A 19,003-nucleotide genomic window follows, 5' to 3' on the forward strand; every position below is an offset into this window, starting at 1 on the left:
CAAAGACTTGGCCGTCGCCCGCAAGTCTTTAAAGCACTCAATGGCAGCATCCGCCTTGTTTCCAAAGAGACGGGAGCCATCGAATGGCATGTCCATAAGGCTGGCCTGGACATCCCCCGAAAAGCCATATGTTCTCAGCCAGGCATGGTGACGTACCGCTGCCGTCGTGGAAATCGCTCTGCCTAGCGAGTCCATCTTGTCCAAGCCACTTCTGATTGCGAACTTAGCAACTCCCCTCCTGTCTGATATAGTTTGGGAGAGTAGAGCCTGGTCCTCCTCCGAGACACTGCGCAGCACTTGCAACACCGTATCACATATGGAAAGGGAGTAACACCCAAGAGGCATGCGGTGTTCACGGACCGCAATGCAAGGCTGGCGGAAGAAAAAATGTTCTTACTGAAATTTTCCAGCCTCTTGGATTCCCTGTCCCGGGGTGGGGAAGATAATCTGCCGCGAGAAATGGAAGTCTGGACCACCAAGATTTGAGGGGGGGTGGGGGAGAGTTGGGTTGATGGTGGCGTGCGATCGTCCTATTTGCAGTAGCCCCTATGTGGGGTTTGGACCATGTCCCCAGAAGGAAGTCTGTCAAGGCCTCATTGAAGGGCAGTAGGGTTTCTGAACTCGAGACCCCAGGCTGCAGGACCTCTGTCAAGACATTTGTCTTGACTACCACTGTAGGAAGCTGCAGGTCAAGGACCTCCGCAGCCCTATGCACCACCATGGCAAAAGATGCACCCTCCTCCATAGCCAGGGTAGGAGGAGAAAGCATGCCAGTGTCTGGGGGAGGTGTCCAGACCACTGGCTTCACCCAACTCCTCATAACAGTCCAGATCTTGTTGCTGTAGCGGGATTTCTAAGTGATCCTGCTCCTCTTCCTCCATTCATAACCCTTCTGAATAGGGCAGAAAAAATGGCATGGAGCCGTACTGCTCTGTCTGCCACGGTCTCAGCGTTGGAGGACGCCCAACCGGCTCCGTGTCGTCTGGAATGTGGATACTGGAGGCGCCATTGACACCGTGGACCTTGGTGCCGGACGCGACGCCGGAGAATGTTGCTCAGGAGGTGCGACTGGCATCGGTCCGGACCCAGGAACGGTTCCACTCAGAGGCCGTGTCACGTGGGCCAGAGCCGCCGGCATAGAACCCATGGGGGCCCCTCCGTCTTCTTAGTTGGGTGGGGGTTGCTCCTGGCCCCGGAAAAGGAGGGAAACGCAGAGCCGACCCAGGAACGTGTTTTGCAGAGCGGGACCTTGAACGCCAAGGTTCCTCCCCCGTATCGTGAGACGTACTGGGTGAAGTCTAAGCACTCTTCGACTGCTTGTGGTGCCTCTTACCTGACTTCGACGAAGAGTATTTCTATTCACCAGAGCGGTGCTCGGACCTTCCTCGAGACCGAGGAGGCAACCTCCGCAGTGCCAGATGCCGGACCGCGAGAAGCTTTAGGGACCGCTCCCTCAAAGCCTCCGGCGCCATGACCTGGCAGTTGTAACATGACTTGGAGTTGTGGTTGTGCTCTAGGCGCCAAAGACAGACCAGATGGAGGGGGGGGGGGGGGTGTCCATGACCAACATGGCGCAGTGAAAGACGGTGCACGGCTTGAACCCCGAAGCTGCCTTACTCAACGTGACACACCTACACACCAACGAAGTCAACATAAAGTCGAAAAAAGCCTGTCAAAAAAATTACAGAGGGGAGCTCTCTTCAACGGGTCGGCACTAATGGCGCAGAAAGAAAAGAACTGATGCCAGCGCCCTGGAGTGGCGGTTATATTGACGACGCGGATGTCACGATGACGCCGACAATGTCTCGCGGAGTCAACCGACTACCTACCGGCGTGCAGGGGTCCTGCTGTGAAAAATCTTCCGGATCCAGCCTGACGCCTGGAAGTTCAAAAGTAAGGAATCTGCGGCTAGATGTCTCTTATCAGATTTGCTTGTATTTAAATAATTGGACTTAATTACCTGATCACACCTGTTTACTGAAAGGAAAGCCCAGGGCATGGGACGTAGTGTCCTAGCCGTTAAGGGGCCTTGGACACTGGGTGATGGTTTTCCGTTGATCACATTATTTAGTTTAAGTGATGAAGCCAGGGTCAGGGGCGTAGCTTTGTCAGTAAGATTGGGGTGTGTGTCAGCTTCTAATTTTCCAACCGTCATGCATTACATTATAAGACGAGCAGGGTGCATGGTTGGGGCCTGACGGGCAATGAAAAGGGAGTGGAATGCGGCTTGGTAGGAGCATACAAAGAAAAAATACAGTATTTTGTAAAATTGCAAACATTTTTGAGTACTTTCAAAACGGAGAGGGAGAGTGTGTGAATTTTTGTCCGTGTGTGTGAGAATTCCTGGTGAAATCCGACAGACATCTCGCCAAACCCGAGTGAAAGCCCCTGTACCCAACTATTTATCAGAAAATACATTTAGGGGGGGGCGGTGTATCGCCCCAAACATCCCCCTGAAGCTTTTCTATTTTTGAAGCTTTCATCTTGGTGTTTAGATCGCAGCTTTTCGAAGGAAATGTGAAGTTAAGGAAAACATGGAAAGTTAAAATTGCATACCAGTTCACTTCTGGTAACCGGTCACACTTCTACATGTATTTATGACTGACATATTGATGATGAGACTGGTAACCTCATTCGTCATTAGGTGGCATATACTGGCTGGCACTGCCCTGAAATGTTTCGTTGGACATTGTTTTTCGTTTATGCTAGGTAGTTGAGGGCCGAAAGATGGGGGGCCCTCAGGACGTTAGTGACCGAGGCCCTACAAAAGCTTCTGATATGGGGTGACAGTAGTGGTGGCTGCATTTCTGTACATGCGTATTTTGGACGGAGCTCCAAGGGTTGCTGGTTTTGACTTCAGGGGTGCTTGGTGTAGGGTGTTGATATATTTGCGGGAAGTGTTTCCTAGAGCTTATGTTTATTAATTGGGCGGGAGGAGCGCAGGGCACCCCTTTGTGTGTGTATAGCATGAGATGAGAATTTTTTTTCTAAGCGAAGTGTTTTCAATAGTTGTGGGGCGTAGATGACAAACGGATCGGGTTATTTGCCGCCCTCGAGCCCTCCCCTCAAAAACATACACAGACTGTGAGCTCCTTCCTCACCAGCGTAACTCGATGCGTCCCCCGACCTATCCGCCGGCTGTCAGTCCCGCAACCCGAGCCTCCTATGGCTGCCCGGGCAACGGGCGCCCTCAGCGCTTTCTTCCGCCCTCGAGCACCGTGACCGGCCGCGAGCGATGTGCCAGGGTGGGCGCCAGTGGCACTGCATCGGTGGTCAAGAGCGGGCGTTGGCGCCCGACGAGCCGTCGACGGGAGTGGATGACCCAGACAGCCAGCATTGGTGGAGGTGAAGGGCAGAGTGAATCCCGAACGGGGACATGGGGCCCCTGAGGGGAGTTATTTGGGGGCGTAACAGGTGCACTCGGAGGCATAACAAATATTATAATGGAGGAACTTGGCAGTGTGGCTGAGGAAGCAGGAGGATCACATATTATATAGGCCGTAAGGCAAACGACACTTTGACGGCGTCTCGAATCTGCGAGGTGCCCAGACACGTCGTGCTCTCGCCCAAGGTTGGCAGCACCCACACACCACGCTCCGGTGAGGCAGGAGGAGGCCGAGCGGCAGCCCTGCTCTCTTGCATTGCTGACTTATTACTTCTCGGTGACGAGACGCCCCAGAGCCTGAACAACCTACCGTAGTGAGGCATACTGTGGGTGTATGCGTTTGGGACAGTGTCTGTGAGACATTTTATTTCTCCACCAGGCAGTTTCTGCTCTCCCCCTTTTCACCGCTCCTCATCTCGCTCTCCAGCTTTTCCTACTCTCATTCTTCCTCCCATCTAAGAGCTCAGCACTTCATACTTCTCCCCATCTCTCTCTTCTGAACGGTTTTGTCCCCCACCCCCCTGTTTTTTCATTGTCTGCTCCGTACTCCGCTTGCTTTGCCTGCACGTTTCTGCTGTTAATCGAAGTGATGTTAAGCTATTTTTCTTGAACTCTTTTCGCAGCCCGATCTCTTGAACTTCAAGAAGGGTTGGATGTCCCTTTTGGACGAGCATGGCGAGGTGAGATCACTGTTGATGCTTTGTATAAGAGTTGAAATTAACTTTTGTTTTGACATGTTCTTGATACAGTTTGTGAAGGGAGTGGTCTTTCTACTGTTCTCTGGATACAGTTCGTGGAATTTGTGTTTTCCAGTAAGGTGATTTGTGTAGTTTGCTTTAAACATGGTACACTTTAAATTGCTTATGTATTGTGGCTTCACGTGTCTTTGCAGTTTAAGAAACACTGGTTTGTGCTGACTGACACCAGTCTGCGCTACTACCGCGACTCCAACGCTGAAGAGGTGAGTAATGCTACATGGAGTGTCCCTATTTCTGAGAAAGTAACTGCACCCTACATCCACCCCTTCTTGGATGGGATGGGATTGTCTCATCTATAAAAAGGACGTTTTATTTATATTTTTTCCTCGCCTATGCTTCATGTCCCCTCTCTTTGTAGACTGATGATCTGGACGGAGAGATAGACTTACGGACTTGTACAGATGTACCAGAGTTTGCTGTGCAGCGCAACTATGGGTTCCAGATCCGCGTGAGTATTACCTAACTCCATTTACTGGTCTTTCACCTCCTCTTTTCTCTTGATTCTCGTGAGCGTCTTATGTAGTCTTGATGGATGAGGACTTTGTTTCCATCACAGCACATCCATCCTTTTGGGGGCTCATGGTCTCCCTCTATGATGTGCTCTAAAATCGCAGTGATTTTCAATCAGTATTTGTAAACCTGCTACAAGCTTGGGCCTATGGTACAAGCACCTATCCCTTTTTTGCGTAGTAGGCCTACACGGGAAAGAACTTTGTTTCACCGAGGGGCTAGTAGGTTCTGTAACAATCGCAAGTCCCTGATTCATCGTCCAACCTAAAGAATGTGCGTGTCTACCTTTTCACAATCCACTTCCCCTGTTTCCTGATCACCGCTGATCAAATGCAAGGCAGGTAGTGGTCGGTGTTGTGTAACTCTAAATCTTTTACCTTCCGCTCACGTTAAAGTACAAGTCCAGCTTTAGGTTTTACTGAAATGGATTTAACGGAGTTATTTTGAGTACCAGAAGAATATAATGGTCACTCCATGACTTAACATGTAAAAAGCTAGCCATACCCTTGAAATGAGGCTTCCCCTTGGAGTTAAGTTGTCAACAGGACGGAAGTATAAAACAAGAATTATGTCTCTTAAAGTGAAGTGCAAAAAGCCCAACTCAGTGCAAAGATGACGGTTGGTTAAAAAACATCAATAAATGCATTTAAGAAAGCAGGTATTTGGTGTGTACAATAGTTATTCTTTGAAACATTTACCTATAAAAGTTTCCACACTTTGCTGTACCCAATAGATACCCTTAGTTTCCTTAGTCTGAACCCATCCCATCAACCCCCAAGAACCTTCCAGATGAGAGGTATGAGGGCTTAAAACTCTCACTGTAAATGCTATGTAACTAGCAGCAAAGCTTGCTTTTAACAGCTCATTTACTTTGTGAGTTTATTGAAATGGAAATCCCTTGAACTGGGTTTCAAATGGGCAGCAATAGGTGGATTGAAACTCTGTCCACAAATTTGTATGTGTAAGGCACGCTACCACAGTGTCTAGCACAAGAGAACTGCTTTTATGACTACATTTACTTCTCATGGTTTTAACAGTCCCTTGTGAAATTTTACTGCGCCACCCAGCTCCTGACCCACTATTCTGTGACATACTGGTATATTTCCTGACTAGGAGGCTCATTCTGTGTCCCCTAAAATGTTCTTGAGATTATTTTAGTTATTCAAGTTAGTCTCCAGGAGAGTACTCTATTCCGCTAGTGATTGAGTATGCCCATAATAATATCACTTTAGATTTTGTGACCACCATCTCCTAATCCGGGACAGGACGTAACTAGAGTTTTATGGGAGTGAAATCTATTGCCGTTGGAATGCCCTTTATGACTGCACACCAACTTGAGGCCCTCCTTGGTAAATTTGTGCTATCTGCCATGACTGGGCACTTCACTTCAGCAAGTAGTGTGGGAAGTGGCATTCATGAGGGGCATATGAAGGGTTGAGATATCTCAGACTGGGGATGGCAGTGTGTATGGGACCTTTTGAGAATGCAATTGAAGAAAAGTTTAACCATACCTTTTTAACCATCATATTGCATCCTGGCCCAGCCATCATTTAGACTAATTCAGAAATGTTATATTCCATATTCAGCTGTGGGTACCTAGCTTGTATATAATTTCTGTTGATTGTAATCATTTGATAGCTGTAGAGGCTTGGTCCAGTACCATTTTCTACAGTTCTCATGTCTTGCAAGTAGTATTAAATAGAGCAGTAACCATTGTTCTGAAGGATAGTTCTAAACACGGATACCTCACCTTGTGAATATCTCCAGGTGTCAGACTGGATTTAGAGATTTTTCTCAGCAATTCCCTTGTGTGGCGGTAGGTGGGGTCATGCAGCTCCACATCTGGTTCGTTCCATTTAGAGTGCGACGTTGGGCACCTACATAACCAGCACCCCTGCTCGCTGATATCATTTCCTTTCTTTCTGACACAAATCCGAGCTCACTCTATCTAGTTTTGTCGGATTTGACAGAATTTCTTTCAAAAAATGTTTTCCACTGTGCTAAGGCCATGTCACCTACTAAAGCGAGAGGGTTAAAAATGTGCAAGTTCTGCCACAAACAGATGTTGGTGACAGATCCTCTCGGGTGTGTGTCTGGGCTCCAAGCACAACTTGCGTCTTGCGACAAGTGTGCTAGGATGACCTTGAAGGCCATCCGAGACTGTCAGTCTAAAGATGTACATCCCGGAACATCATAGGAAGTTGAAAAAGTCACAGTTGAAGTCAAGGGCAAAGCATGCTCTTGCTTCCAAGGCAGATTTTGTGAACGTTTATCATCAAAATTAAGATCTTCGAGAAAGTCCCAAAAAAATTAAAGAACCGCAAGAAGTCTAAAAACACCTCCTCTCGGTCCCCCCTTCTCCCACTATTCAGAGTCACAAAATGCCCTGAGTACTTCCAGGCAGCAAACACAATCTCCCACCCTTTTGATCTTTTTATTCTCCTTCCAATTTGCCTCTGAATGTCCTGACCCGGGGCAACTCTGAAGCAAATAAGGGCATTTAAGGAGGCTAAAGGCTAAGTCTTTCATACCTGGGCCCCAAGGTTTTGAGGTGGCCTCCAGTAAGCCAAAACCAAGCGCATCCGTTCTTGATTCCGAGAGTGCAACTTGACTTCAACCCAAGTCAGCCTTGGCTTTGGGCCTGATGCTGATACCCTTTGCAACGTTTCAGCCCTTATTACCAACACCAGAGAAGTAGGCCTGTCTGATTCGGAAGCAACCCCGGAGTGACTTCTATTGGCGTCACACCGACCTCAGAGATACCCACACTCTGACCACAAGTTGCTTCCACGATAAATTGATGAATATGCCGATGATGATGATAACACCAGTGCACCATACGATGACAATAACATGTTTTTAAATCTCCAGGATGCCAGTGGCTTAGACACATCGCCTGGCATTGACCTTACTCACTCATACCTTGCGTGGCTACAGAAGAGTCTGCATCCTGAGCAACTGTCATTAGGAGAGCAGCAGAAATCTTGGACCTCACCTGCCCATTTCTGAGGTCAAGAAAGATATCTTCATGGAGGTTCTTCACCCAAGACAAACAACTCGAGCGCCTCCTCACTTTCATCGTGGACCTCATGGATTCACTGTTTGGCACCTGGCAAAGCCAGGATCTTGCCCTCCAGTGATTAGGCCCATTGCAGGGCAGCACTGGCCTGCCCCTGTGGGTCCTACCTTTCTCCTCCAGGATCCTTCACTAGAAAACCTGGCTGATTCAGGGCTGTACCAGGTGACCGAACCCCAGTGCATTTCTAACTGCACCCCCAGATAGTCGAAACGCATTAAGGCTTTTGTATAGAGAATGTTCTCTTTGGCTAGCCTTGCTTTGAGATTGGTTAATATTGGCTGTCTCTTTGGGGGGATACTTGCATGCGTTGTGGGACATGATAGCAGACATCTTGTCAATGGTCTCATATGATCTTCGTCCTAATCTTAAGGTCCTCATACAAGACAGCCAAGATGCTATGAAGTACTCTTTAAGCTCAGGCCGGAGCACTACCAGCTGCCTGTGTATGGCAGTCTGGACCAGTTTGGTGCTTTGGCCCCAGGCTTGGATACACTCCACCGTAGTTTCGAGTGATGTCCATCAGTCAATTGTGTACATGCCACACAATAGCACTTGTCTCTTTGGAGACAAAGGAGATTCCACCCTAGTGCTTTTTCAAAACAGCAAAGCAACAGCACACTCTTGGGTTGGCACCTCTTTGTTTGGCATTTTATCTGTAAGTCTAGCCCCTTTCGAGCAACAAGTCTTGCAACCCTTTTTAGGCAGAGGCCAGGTATTTAGCCACCGGCTTCTAGGCCCCCAGGGGCAATGGTTTGCCCAGTTCCCTGCCCTACACATGATCGCCTGGTGGGAGGCCGCATCACTTTTTGTCTCTCGGGGTGGAAGAGCATCATATCTGACTACTGGGCACTCCAAGTTGGGAAGGGGAGGGGGGGGGGGACTGAGCAGAGGGGGGCATTAAGGGGAGGGAGTGTTATCACTGTGATAAATCTGCAGTTAGAGTATCCACCAGAAATATAATTAACCTTTTTTTTTTTTCTTCAGTGACAACCTATTTTTCCATTTGATATTCCCAGGGATTACATCTTGAATATCGCATTCAATTTCTTGTCAAGAGTCTAAAACAATCAGAGGTTGCTGTGTAACAAATCAAATAGATAGTTATAGTAATGAAATCTTGAAAGACTAGTTTGGTAAAACGTTCAAGGACTGCCAGGATGTAAGTTCCTCTACCTTAATTAGATCACCCAAAAAATTAAGACCTGCATTTCATAATGGGAGTCAGAGCATGCCAGAGTCCCTGGAGAATCCCCAATCGGTTGTCAGTTCTAATATGGGATCACCATTTATCCTGTACCACATCCTTCCAGCCTGTACGACCTTTAATCATAATTTGTGAAGCATTTAAGGAGAATTTATACAGAAAATTAACTTTGCTGATATCCTGGAGCATAGATATAAACATCAGTTCTGTATTTGAGTCGTAAGTATTCATCAGGAATATAAAATTACCCTACATTATAATGGAATATCTGGGAAGGCTAAACACCTTTTATTAAAGCACACCTCCGTTTTTCCAGGATAGGTTTATGCTTCTGGAAACCCTTACAAAACGAATATTTTTACCTCCTACTTTTGCTATATATATTTCTCTTTGTTTTTTACTGAAACTTAAAGAAATTGAGGGAAAATTGACCACCATCTCTGGACATGGGCTTTATGGGCCTGAACCCAGTTGTATCACCCTATAACTTTAGGAGCTTCTCTGGTAAGAGTGGGCAAGTTGTCAAACTCTGCCCCATTTCTCCACCACCACCCCTCTACTGCACTCTAAACTTTTTTTTTTTTTTTAATCCTAATTTAAAAGTTATAATAAAAATTGACATCTGCGAACCAGGGCAAACTATTCTGCTTTACTTCCAGTTTTAGCTCTGAACGGAGTCACAGTAGCATTTCATCACTGAGAAGATTGGCTATCCTCCCATCACAAGCCTGATCTTATTCAGAGGGCTGAGGAGAAACTTGCATTTCTGAAAGACTGAGCAAGAGGAGAATGTAGAAGGCTTGTGTGATGAGAGCCTAGGCCCATCAAGCTGTATGCCCAACACGAGGATCCTTTCCCCCAGTTTGAGGTGCTGCTGAGACAGGAGACTCGTACCACTGCTTATCCCAGGCCCAAGATTAGATGGTTGGTGAGAGTAGATGCTCTTACTATCACATGTTGCCAGGAGAGAGCAGGAAGTACTCACTGTTGGGGCTTTCTGACTCTGCAAAACAGTTTGACGTGCTCTTAATATTTTTCCTCTCTGTGGTGACCATTTGACCTCATTGTAGTCAATCTGTGGAAACGTTGCTTGTTTCTAAGGTTGTACTACACCCCCACAACGACCTGCCTATTTATGCACCTGTTGGGCTGAGCAACGTTGAATCGTGGTGTATTTTTGTGCAGGATTGTGGCTGTGGGAGTGCCAGATGACTCTCAGCTCTCTCCTGATGACGGTTCTCATCGGAAACCATCTTTTGATGACCAAAACAAAAATGGCCACATGGAGAACTCTGACCACATGTATGACCAACCAAAAGACGTGGCACGGAGCCACATGTCCACCATGAGAATACCAAAACTTATTACGATATTCTGCATGGAATGCATAACTGTTTCCTGCTGCACAGACACAGCATTGGGACTGCACCTCGCGCAAGAAGGCTTTGGAGGAATATACACAGCAACCATCATGCAGAGAAAAGGTGGCATAGTTATAGAGGTTTGCTCAGGTCCACCAGGCCGTAGTCCATGTATTTGCAGATGAGCTATTCAGCATAATACATGTGCAAAAAGCAGCACAGTTTCCCCTATTTACATGATTGATGTTTTAATTTACTTTAATTCCTGTATAGGTTTCTGGAGCTAGCTGTTCCTTTTCCTGTTAGACATTACCTATTGCTGCGTACAAATCGCCATAGAAAGCTTCATATTCTCCTGGCTTTTGGTCTCATTTTTCTTTTTATAGAGTTTTCTGACACCTATACTGACCAGTAATGTTTGGTGTGTCTTGTGAAGTGCTCGGCTAATTGTCCTACATCTTTGATTTTCCTGGTTGGTGACCGGGTCTTTACTTGGCAAGTTACTTGGTTCAAGAAACTCCACAACTATTGTGCCATGGCTGTAAAACAACAAACACATTTTTTTGACTTGGGGATATGTAACATGCAAAACGTTACCAGGGAGAATACGTGATACTGGACCACACATTAAACTTTTAACATCTGTATGCTTGATGGGGGTGGGATTGAAAATCCTTGTCACAATTTACAGTTTGTTGCCAGTCTTCGCTCCTCTTTCTTGATTTTAGTTCACAGGCGTCCATGAAAATTTCAATGGGGAGAGGATGTGGCCTAACTGGCTATGCGCGGTCGACCTCAAATCTTGGGTACCTGGAACGAGTCTCGGCAATTATACTCAACATCCTATGATTCTGGGCAAATCACTTAATCTCCCCATGTTTAACAAAAATGGGTGTGACCTTGTGTGACATAACTGGTGGTCGTGTAAAGAGCTCTGATGCCTGATACCTTCAGGTCAAGTTCTCGCTATATAAAACTCCTAAAAAAAAAAAACGGGATAACTGTTTTGTGCATTGGTGGATGACTTTACTCCGTGCGTTTTTCTCCTCCTGTGTGTATACCAACCGGTCCCCCCCTAACCCTGGGTGGAGACCTCCGCCCGCGGAATGTGCAGGCAAATCTCCTCACACTCCACAGCGGAGTTGGCCAGCCCCTGCCTCCACCCCCACTATTAACAAGTAAGTAAATATTAATTAAAAAAACATTTAAAACCACTTACCTGGGGCGTGGCCAAGATGGCGGCGGAGTAGCACCGTTTCTAAGGGGCTCTGCTCGCTGAGGCTGATATATAGCATCTACAGGCGGCATCGAGACCCAGGTCAGGACCATCGGAGGCCCTGAGCTGTGCTACAGACCGAGGGTGCGGTGGGCTGGTGAGCGGGCCCTGTCCTCGGCGGTGATCTGCTGTGGCGTCCAAGGTGCGGCGCCCGGCGGCACGAACTATGTCAGAAAAGGAGCATCCCGGGGATCCCGCCGCCGGTGGGGATGGCTGCGGCAGACCTCTCTATTCAGGAAGACGCGGGTGTCCGCCAGGCAGCGGAGGGCAGTGCGGTGTGAACGGAGGCCCGGAGGCGATTGGAGACCGAGAGGTGGCCATCTTGCGTGCGGCCTGAAGCAGAGGCCGGGAGGCACCGTCGCGGCCCCTTCTGGGACTCCGCCTGGGCTGACGGGGGCGTCCCATGGCCCTTGAGGGCCCGGGTTGAAGTGATCGGCGGCGGTGTCTGCTGCGGGTTCAGGTCAGAAGGACGGCGTCCCGCAGTGAGGCCTGTACTGGGTGGGTACACTGCCTGCTTCACACGCATCCACAGTGGCCCAGTGGCGGAGTGTGAGAAGGGGGAGGAATTGAGCCGCATCTTCCACGAGGCTGGAGTACGCGGCGGGAGACGGAGGCCCGGTGCGTCAGACCTGGGACGGCCACAGGCCCGGCTCAACAGGGGTTAGTCTTTGAGGCTGATTTGCTTACACGGCCCAATTTCGGGAGAGGACCTAGCCCGACCTGCAAACGCTCCCCTCGAAGGCAGCGGGGCCTAATTTGGGGCTGCGCTGGAGCTGCTCTGAACTTTGCGATCTGGCCTCCCGTCCATCACTCTGGTGTTGCTCCAGAAAACGGGCAGGAAAAAGTCTAGCGATCCAAGCAGAGACCCGGAGGCCAGTCATGTGGCGGACCCCATCACAAAGTAATTAATGGAACAGCTCTTCAGTTCCCTTCGAGATGACTTTGCTAGCCTCCGTCAAAAAATGGCCTCCGATGTCAAGCAGCTACGGACGGAGCTCAGCGAAATTGGTGACAGAGTGGACACCCTGGAACGCAACTGATAGGCGAGAGGAAGAGCTTACGCTTCAGGCTAGGGAACTCCTCGATCTCAGCGAAAAACGACGAGCTGTACCTCAAGTTGGAAGACCTAGAAAATCGTTCAAGGCGCTCTAATATCCTCATTAAGGGAGTTCCACTCCTGGCTGATGGAGGCAAACTGGAAGAGTGGGTCCTCAGTCTCTTTAAACACATGGTCCCAGAGCTGCGAGACAAGGAAGTCGTGTTGGACCGCACACATAGGGCGGGGCGGCCCGCCTCTGGCCCCGGTGAACCACAGGACATCCTGAGCTGCCTGCATTTCTTTCGTCAGAAAGAACTCCTCATGGCCGCCACGAGGGATCGCTCGACGGTGGATTTCGAGGGGCTCCAAGAGGGTGTCTTCCAGGATCTTTCGCCTCTTACCCTGCAGAGGCGCAGGGAGCTGCGGACGGTCACTTCTCTCCTCCGTGAGCAAGGAATCCGGTATCGATGGGGGCACCCCTTCCGCCTGACCTTTGTGTGGAACATCGAGACGCATGGGGTGCGGTCTGTGCAGGAGGCGAAGACCATTCTTGGCGACGCTCCGGTGGTGCCGGAAGACTCTGAGGAAGCGACAAGAGCGCCGGCGACTGGGAGGCGGCGGAGAACGGGCAGGAGACGGGGCATTAGGAGTGGCACTCAGGCGAAACCCTCAGAGGAAGAACTTCAGCGAGAATGGAATGCCATGATCAGCCAGTTACAAGGCCAGGAGAACCATGGAGAATGAGGCCGACGAAGGTTCCTGATGGACAATGCCCAAAGTCCTGACGCTGCCACGATGGGTCTGGTGCCAGTGACTTGCAACATCCGTCTTGGTGGTGGAGCCCCGCCATCTGGATGGTAATGACCGACTGCCGGACACATGGACCCCTGCACGAGGGTGTGATCTGTTCTGCTTAGACAACGTCACTGTTGTTCCTTTGTTATCCTTTTACTCTTCCTCTGCTGTTTTCTTCCTTCTGTTTTTTCTGGCTTTCTCTCTCCACCCACGTGAGATCTGCAGCTCCTTCATGGTCCGGTAAGGAGCGTCTTTGATTCTGGCGGTCGGGGGTGGGAGTTGTGCTTGGGTGGATGGGATCCTCAGGTGGGGGTGGTTGTGGCGGTTGGGCTCCTTAGGGGTGTATTGCTCAGGCACCTTCTCGGCACCCCTCCCCCCGGGTACACTAGATGCCTTGCTAAGCTCCTGGGATCTATCTATCTAGCTATCTATAGGCACACACAGTGGGACGATCCCACCTGACTGGGTGACACTGCGCGTCGCTGTGTGGTGGGACGGGGGTGTTTGGATGGGAGTCTGGTGGTGCAGCGAGGGGTGGGGGAGCGAGTATTCAGTCCTCCCTGGTTTCTCTTTGTTGATGGCTGGGCTGGTGTACAATTGCTCTTCCTCATATTGACACATGACCCGTCTTAAAGTAGTTATCTTGAACTTCAATGTACGGGGCCTCAATTCACCGGCGAAGAGGCGAGCGCTTCTTAACTTGTTGAGAGGTGCAAAGTGTGATATTTGCCTTTTACAGGAGACCCCCCCCCCCCCCCCCTTATGCGGGCGGACTGGTGGCGACTTTGATCTAGGTGGTTCGACCGACAATACTTCTCCTCAGGACCCGGGAAGAAGGCTGGGGTGGCGATCCTCCTGGTTTCGCATTTTCTGGGGACTGTGGTCGGGACTTTCACAGAAGTCGCGGGACGCCTTCTTTCTCTGTGGGTGTTAATGGGAGTCCGGGTGCACACAATAGCATCGGTCTACAGTCCTAATGAGCATCAGGAGGTTATCCTACGCGATACCCTGAACATACTCATGGAATCCCCGGATGAGGACTTAGTGATCGGGTGGGACTTTAACATAGTCCCAGCTGCGGATCTGGACAGGTCGACACTTATGATGGGACATACGGGCTCACTCTCGGCCATGACACTTCAGCGGCCGAGAGAAGCTGATTTTACGGATGCCTGGCACCACCGCTTCCCCTCCGCACGGGAATATACTTTATTTTCCACGGCGCATCAAACGTACGCCCGTATAGATCTCTTTTGGACTTTGCCCAGGGTCACGGCGTGTACCGACGACGTCTCTATTGGGGTAGCGGCCTTCTCTGACCATTCCCTGATAGCCTTAACCCTGACTCTCCCTGTCGACTCCCCGGGACGAAATTCCTGGCGTCTAAATTGCACCCTACTTACCTATGATGCCAATGTCACCGAATTGCGGTACGCCATTAAAACATATTTGGAACTGAATGACGTTGGCGCAGTTGAGGTGGGAACGCTATGGAATGCCTTTAAGGCAGTCATCCGCGGGCGCTGTATCACTATTGCAGCGAGTCGCAACCAGGACCGTAGGGTGAAGAAGGGGGAGCTGGAGGCTCCGATTCGGGAATTGGATGGGGTTCACTGCCGTACTGGGGCAGTTCAGACACTGCGACTCCTTACGCAAGCGAGGAAGCAATTACGGGCCCTAGATATGGACCGCGCTGAATGTGCATTTCTCCGCACCAAACAGCGTTATTACGAGGGGGTGAACAAAGCCGGGAGACTCTTGGCGCATGCCCTTCGAGCTGAAACGGCAGCGCGTCAGGTCGCGGAAATTAAGAATGTTCGGGGCGAAAACTTGCGAGCGGACCACGACATCGCGTCTGAATTCGATGCCTTTTATAAGGAATTCTATTCAGCCGAAAGCCTGGACCCCATTGTAGCTGAAGAGTACACACGGGCGGCCCCAGTGACCCCGTTGCTGGACTCCATTGCGTCCAATTTGGAGGCAGACATCAGCTCGGATGAAGTCCTACGGGACTTCCAGCTGGCAAGGCCCCTGGTGAGGACGGCTTCCCGGTGGACTTTTATAAAGTGTTCGCATCCGACCTCGCTCCTCTCCTGGCACGTCTCTTCTACACCTTCAGCACCACTGGGAGACTTACCCCTTCGATGACCAGGGCTGAAGTTGTGGTCCTACCCAAACCCGGGAAGGACACCCGGGAGTGCGCTTCATACCGTCCCATCTCCCTGCTTAATGTAGACCTAACATTTTTACCACCATCTTGGCGACTCGATTCGCCCTGCATATGCAAGGTATGGTGGACCCGGACCAATCTGGGTTTATTCCGGATTACAACTGTGGGGATGGCACTCGACCGCTGTGCCACTTAATAGATAAGACGCAACACACCCAAATCCTGGCGTTGCTTTTGTCGGTGGATGCAGAGAAGGGATTTGACCGGGTCCATTGGCCCTACTTACACCAGGTCCTATGCCGATTCAGCCTCTGGGAACGGTTCCAGCAATGGGTGAACTGTGTTTATCAGGGGCCGCAGGCCCGGATTAGAGTCAATGGAGTGGTCTCCCAGCCCTTCCTGATCAGGGGTGGTACGAGACAGGGGTGTCCGCTATTCCCTCCCCTAATAGCGCTCTACATGGAGCCGTTTGCTGAACGAATTCGCCAACTTCCCGCGGTTGCTGGGATTCGGATGGGGAGCACAGGATCTTGCTGTACGAGGACAACGTGCTCCTTTCCCTATCCAATCCGAATTTGTTGAGCTTACATGCCCCCGATATCTTAGGGTCCTGCGGTTTCCCACATCTCCCCTTGCGGCCCCTCCCTCTTCCTCAAAGGGATCTCAGCCCTGACTCCCTACCAGACCTTACCTTGAGCAGTGGGTGAGTTTCTCTCTCTCCATTTCTCAACTGATTTTGCGCTAATCTTTGCTTCACTCCTTCGTAGACTCTTCCTCTGTCTCTCTCCTTTACTTCATTCTGAGTTTGCTTTAATAAAACTTGAAGCAATGTTCCCCGCCAGCCAGTGGTTGTAGGTGGCAATAGTGTTCTTTCCAACAAAATTCAATGAAATGATTCAAACCATAAAACCACTTACCTCTGTACTGCGGCGTCCCCGGGCTGCAGTCCTCCTCTTCCTCGCCCTATCAGTAATCCTTGTGTAAACTGCGAATGCACACGCGCATTTCTCGCGAGAAATGATCGGGCGCACATGCATGCGCAGTTTTCACCAGGATTACTGATACTGCGAGGGAGAGGAGGACTGCAGCCCGGGGATACCGCAGTACAGAGGTATTTGGTTTTAAATGTTGTTTTTTAATTAATGTTTACTTAGTAGTTCATAGGGAGGTGGGTGGCGTGGAGGAGCTCCACGGAGTTTGTTTGCGACTCTGTGGACCTCCACATAGCCCCGCTACGCTCACTGCGACAAGGGTAAGTAGTCCCCCCCCCCCCACCCCCCCACCCCCACCGCCCCCCCGTCCCCTCCTTCCTTATCCATCCTCAGTCATTGCTTGGGCAGGTCATTATCATTATTTTAGATATTTTCTGTGTACAGAATTGTACAGTGCATATTTAATTTCACTGTAGTAACATGCTACTACACTATTGTGAGTGATACCATGCCTCTGCAGCTTCGCACTGAACCAGTCGCTGTGTTAAATTAAGTCTTAGTGTGCAGTCAGATTTCCCCACCCCACCCAACCAGCCATGAACCCTCAACTCCCCTCCCTGTTTATAAACCATGTTTATAAACAGCCTTGTGTGATCTCGTGTCACTTCTGCACAAGCACGCTCCCCGCCCGTCATCCGCTCAGTAAACACAAACTACTAATACAAGATGTCTATGAACTGACATTGCCCCGTTTGAACTTTCTCAACTACTTTTGATAGCCCCAAATCCTTCTGTCTGCAACAAACGCATGAAATATCTGCCCAACGAGTTGACTTTTTTCTTTGAAGAGAACGTAATGAATGTTCTCAGCTTTTGATACTTCTGAGTGGGACTGTAACTGATTACCATTCACATTTTCCCTGTTTATATGCCACTGTTTATATTCATGCATTCGAGAAGGTGTTTCCAGTGGTCTTTACACCACTCAATCAACAGCACTTCATTAACCCTGCATGTGGCACACCATCTCCAATTCTCTTTGGTGTTTAAGAAAAAAAAAAAGTCTCCCCTAGGGGTCTGTATGAGGGCACTAGTCCAGTCCTTTTTAGGTTTCGCATGCACAGCACTTGCACTGTGCTTGTGAAATCTACTGTGTTTAATATAAATCTTAAAAGTAGCTTGCATCCCTCCGTTGCTTTTCATTGGTTCCTGTGCTTGCCACTTACTTTTCCTTCTTTTTGTATTGGCTGTAGCATACTATTTCCGGTTGTTCCTCTGTGTTTCTCTTAAATGCACAGCGCTTGCGAAATCTATTGTATGCAGTAACTAATCTCCACATGCATTTCAAGCTTGCTTGTCGGCTGTGTTAAGGGTCACATGAGCATTGGCGGTGGGGACCCTTACCCGCCTGGCGACAGAGCTGCTTTTTAAAATTGTTTTTGCAATTTTAGTGCGAACTCCACACAAAGGTATTGGAGCGCTTTGATTTCATTTGCGCTCTGCAAGTGCTGAAAGTTGACTTAATGCCTTTCCGAGACAGCTGCCCTCTATGAATGTGGTGGCAGGTTCAAAGTCTGTGTACTTGCTGAGCTGTTGGAAAAAAAAGTCCAAAAAAGCTGAAGCTGTCACACACCTTTCATGACATGCATACCTGACATGCATACCTTTCACACTGGCCCCAAGTCCCTTGGGCAAAGAAGAAAATTAGACGGTATGCGTCAGTATTGGCTTCTGGCTTCATATAATGGGGAAAGGTGTGAGGGATCACCAGTGCTCTGTTGGTCGTCTAAAGATAAGTGAGGGTGCAGTGGGATTACCCGGGTAGAGGACAAACTGATTAGAGCCCTAATTGTCGACCCTCTCACATCCCGACCCGCCCCGCAATGCATTCACATACCTGGTTGAGCCACGCTCCTCCAGGAGTGTGGCTGAGCTCAGCACCGGGTCGTTGGCCTCCTGGTGTCTTCTTCTTGAAAGGACTCCGTGTCCGGTTCCCTGAATCAACTGCTGGCATCTCCATGCTCTTCCTCGAGGTCTCCACGAACGACTCCTCTCTGCGTCTTCCGGGGTTTTGTCCTTCACTCCTTCGGGTCAGGGGCTCCTGGATTGGTTCAGGGCGCTTAACGTCACGTTGATGGGAGGCGTCTTCTTGAGCTGCATACCAGTTAAAGGGACCGGGCGCGGTAAAAGCATTATCGTCTTCCTGTATAGTCTCCGGTATAGAAGCCCAATCATCCTCCTGCAAAGAGAGGAGAGGACCGGATTCAGAAAGGGCAGTCCACCATTCCCATGCCGGTACAGTTCCTTCATTACCCCTTTGTGTGAGCGGAATCGCGACATTGGGACACTGTGTTGTAGCTCGAAATCATGGTGGTAACTGTCTATTAGGACAACTTGCTAAATAGTGTAGATGCTGTACATTTATCAGAAACCTCCTTTGCCTTCTATTTTTGAGTCCATTTCATAGTCTATTTCTGAGAGTTTTTCAATGTCA

At 49.5% G+C, this 19,003-nt stretch overlaps 1 protein-coding gene across 2 annotated transcripts in view; it reads left to right on the top strand.

The window, feature by feature from the left end:
• Positions 1 to 19,003, top strand: part of TRIOBP (TRIO and F-actin binding protein) — a 422,974-nt gene that overhangs the window by 266,439 nt on the left and 137,532 nt on the right. For both annotated transcript variants that reach the window (XM_085601384.1, XM_085601383.1), the window contains 3 exons: positions 4,009 to 4,065; positions 4,278 to 4,346; positions 4,502 to 4,591. In XM_085601384.1, coding sequence (XP_085457510.1) covers positions 4,009 to 4,065; positions 4,278 to 4,346; positions 4,502 to 4,591 — 216 coding nt within the window. The remainder of the gene's footprint in view (positions 1 to 4,008; positions 4,066 to 4,277; positions 4,347 to 4,501; positions 4,592 to 19,003) is intronic.

Source organism: Triturus cristatus, chromosome 4_2, assembly GCF_964204655.1.
Source record: "Triturus cristatus chromosome 4_2, aTriCri1.1, whole genome shotgun sequence".
Taxonomy (NCBI): domain Eukaryota; kingdom Metazoa; phylum Chordata; class Amphibia; order Caudata; family Salamandridae; genus Triturus; species Triturus cristatus.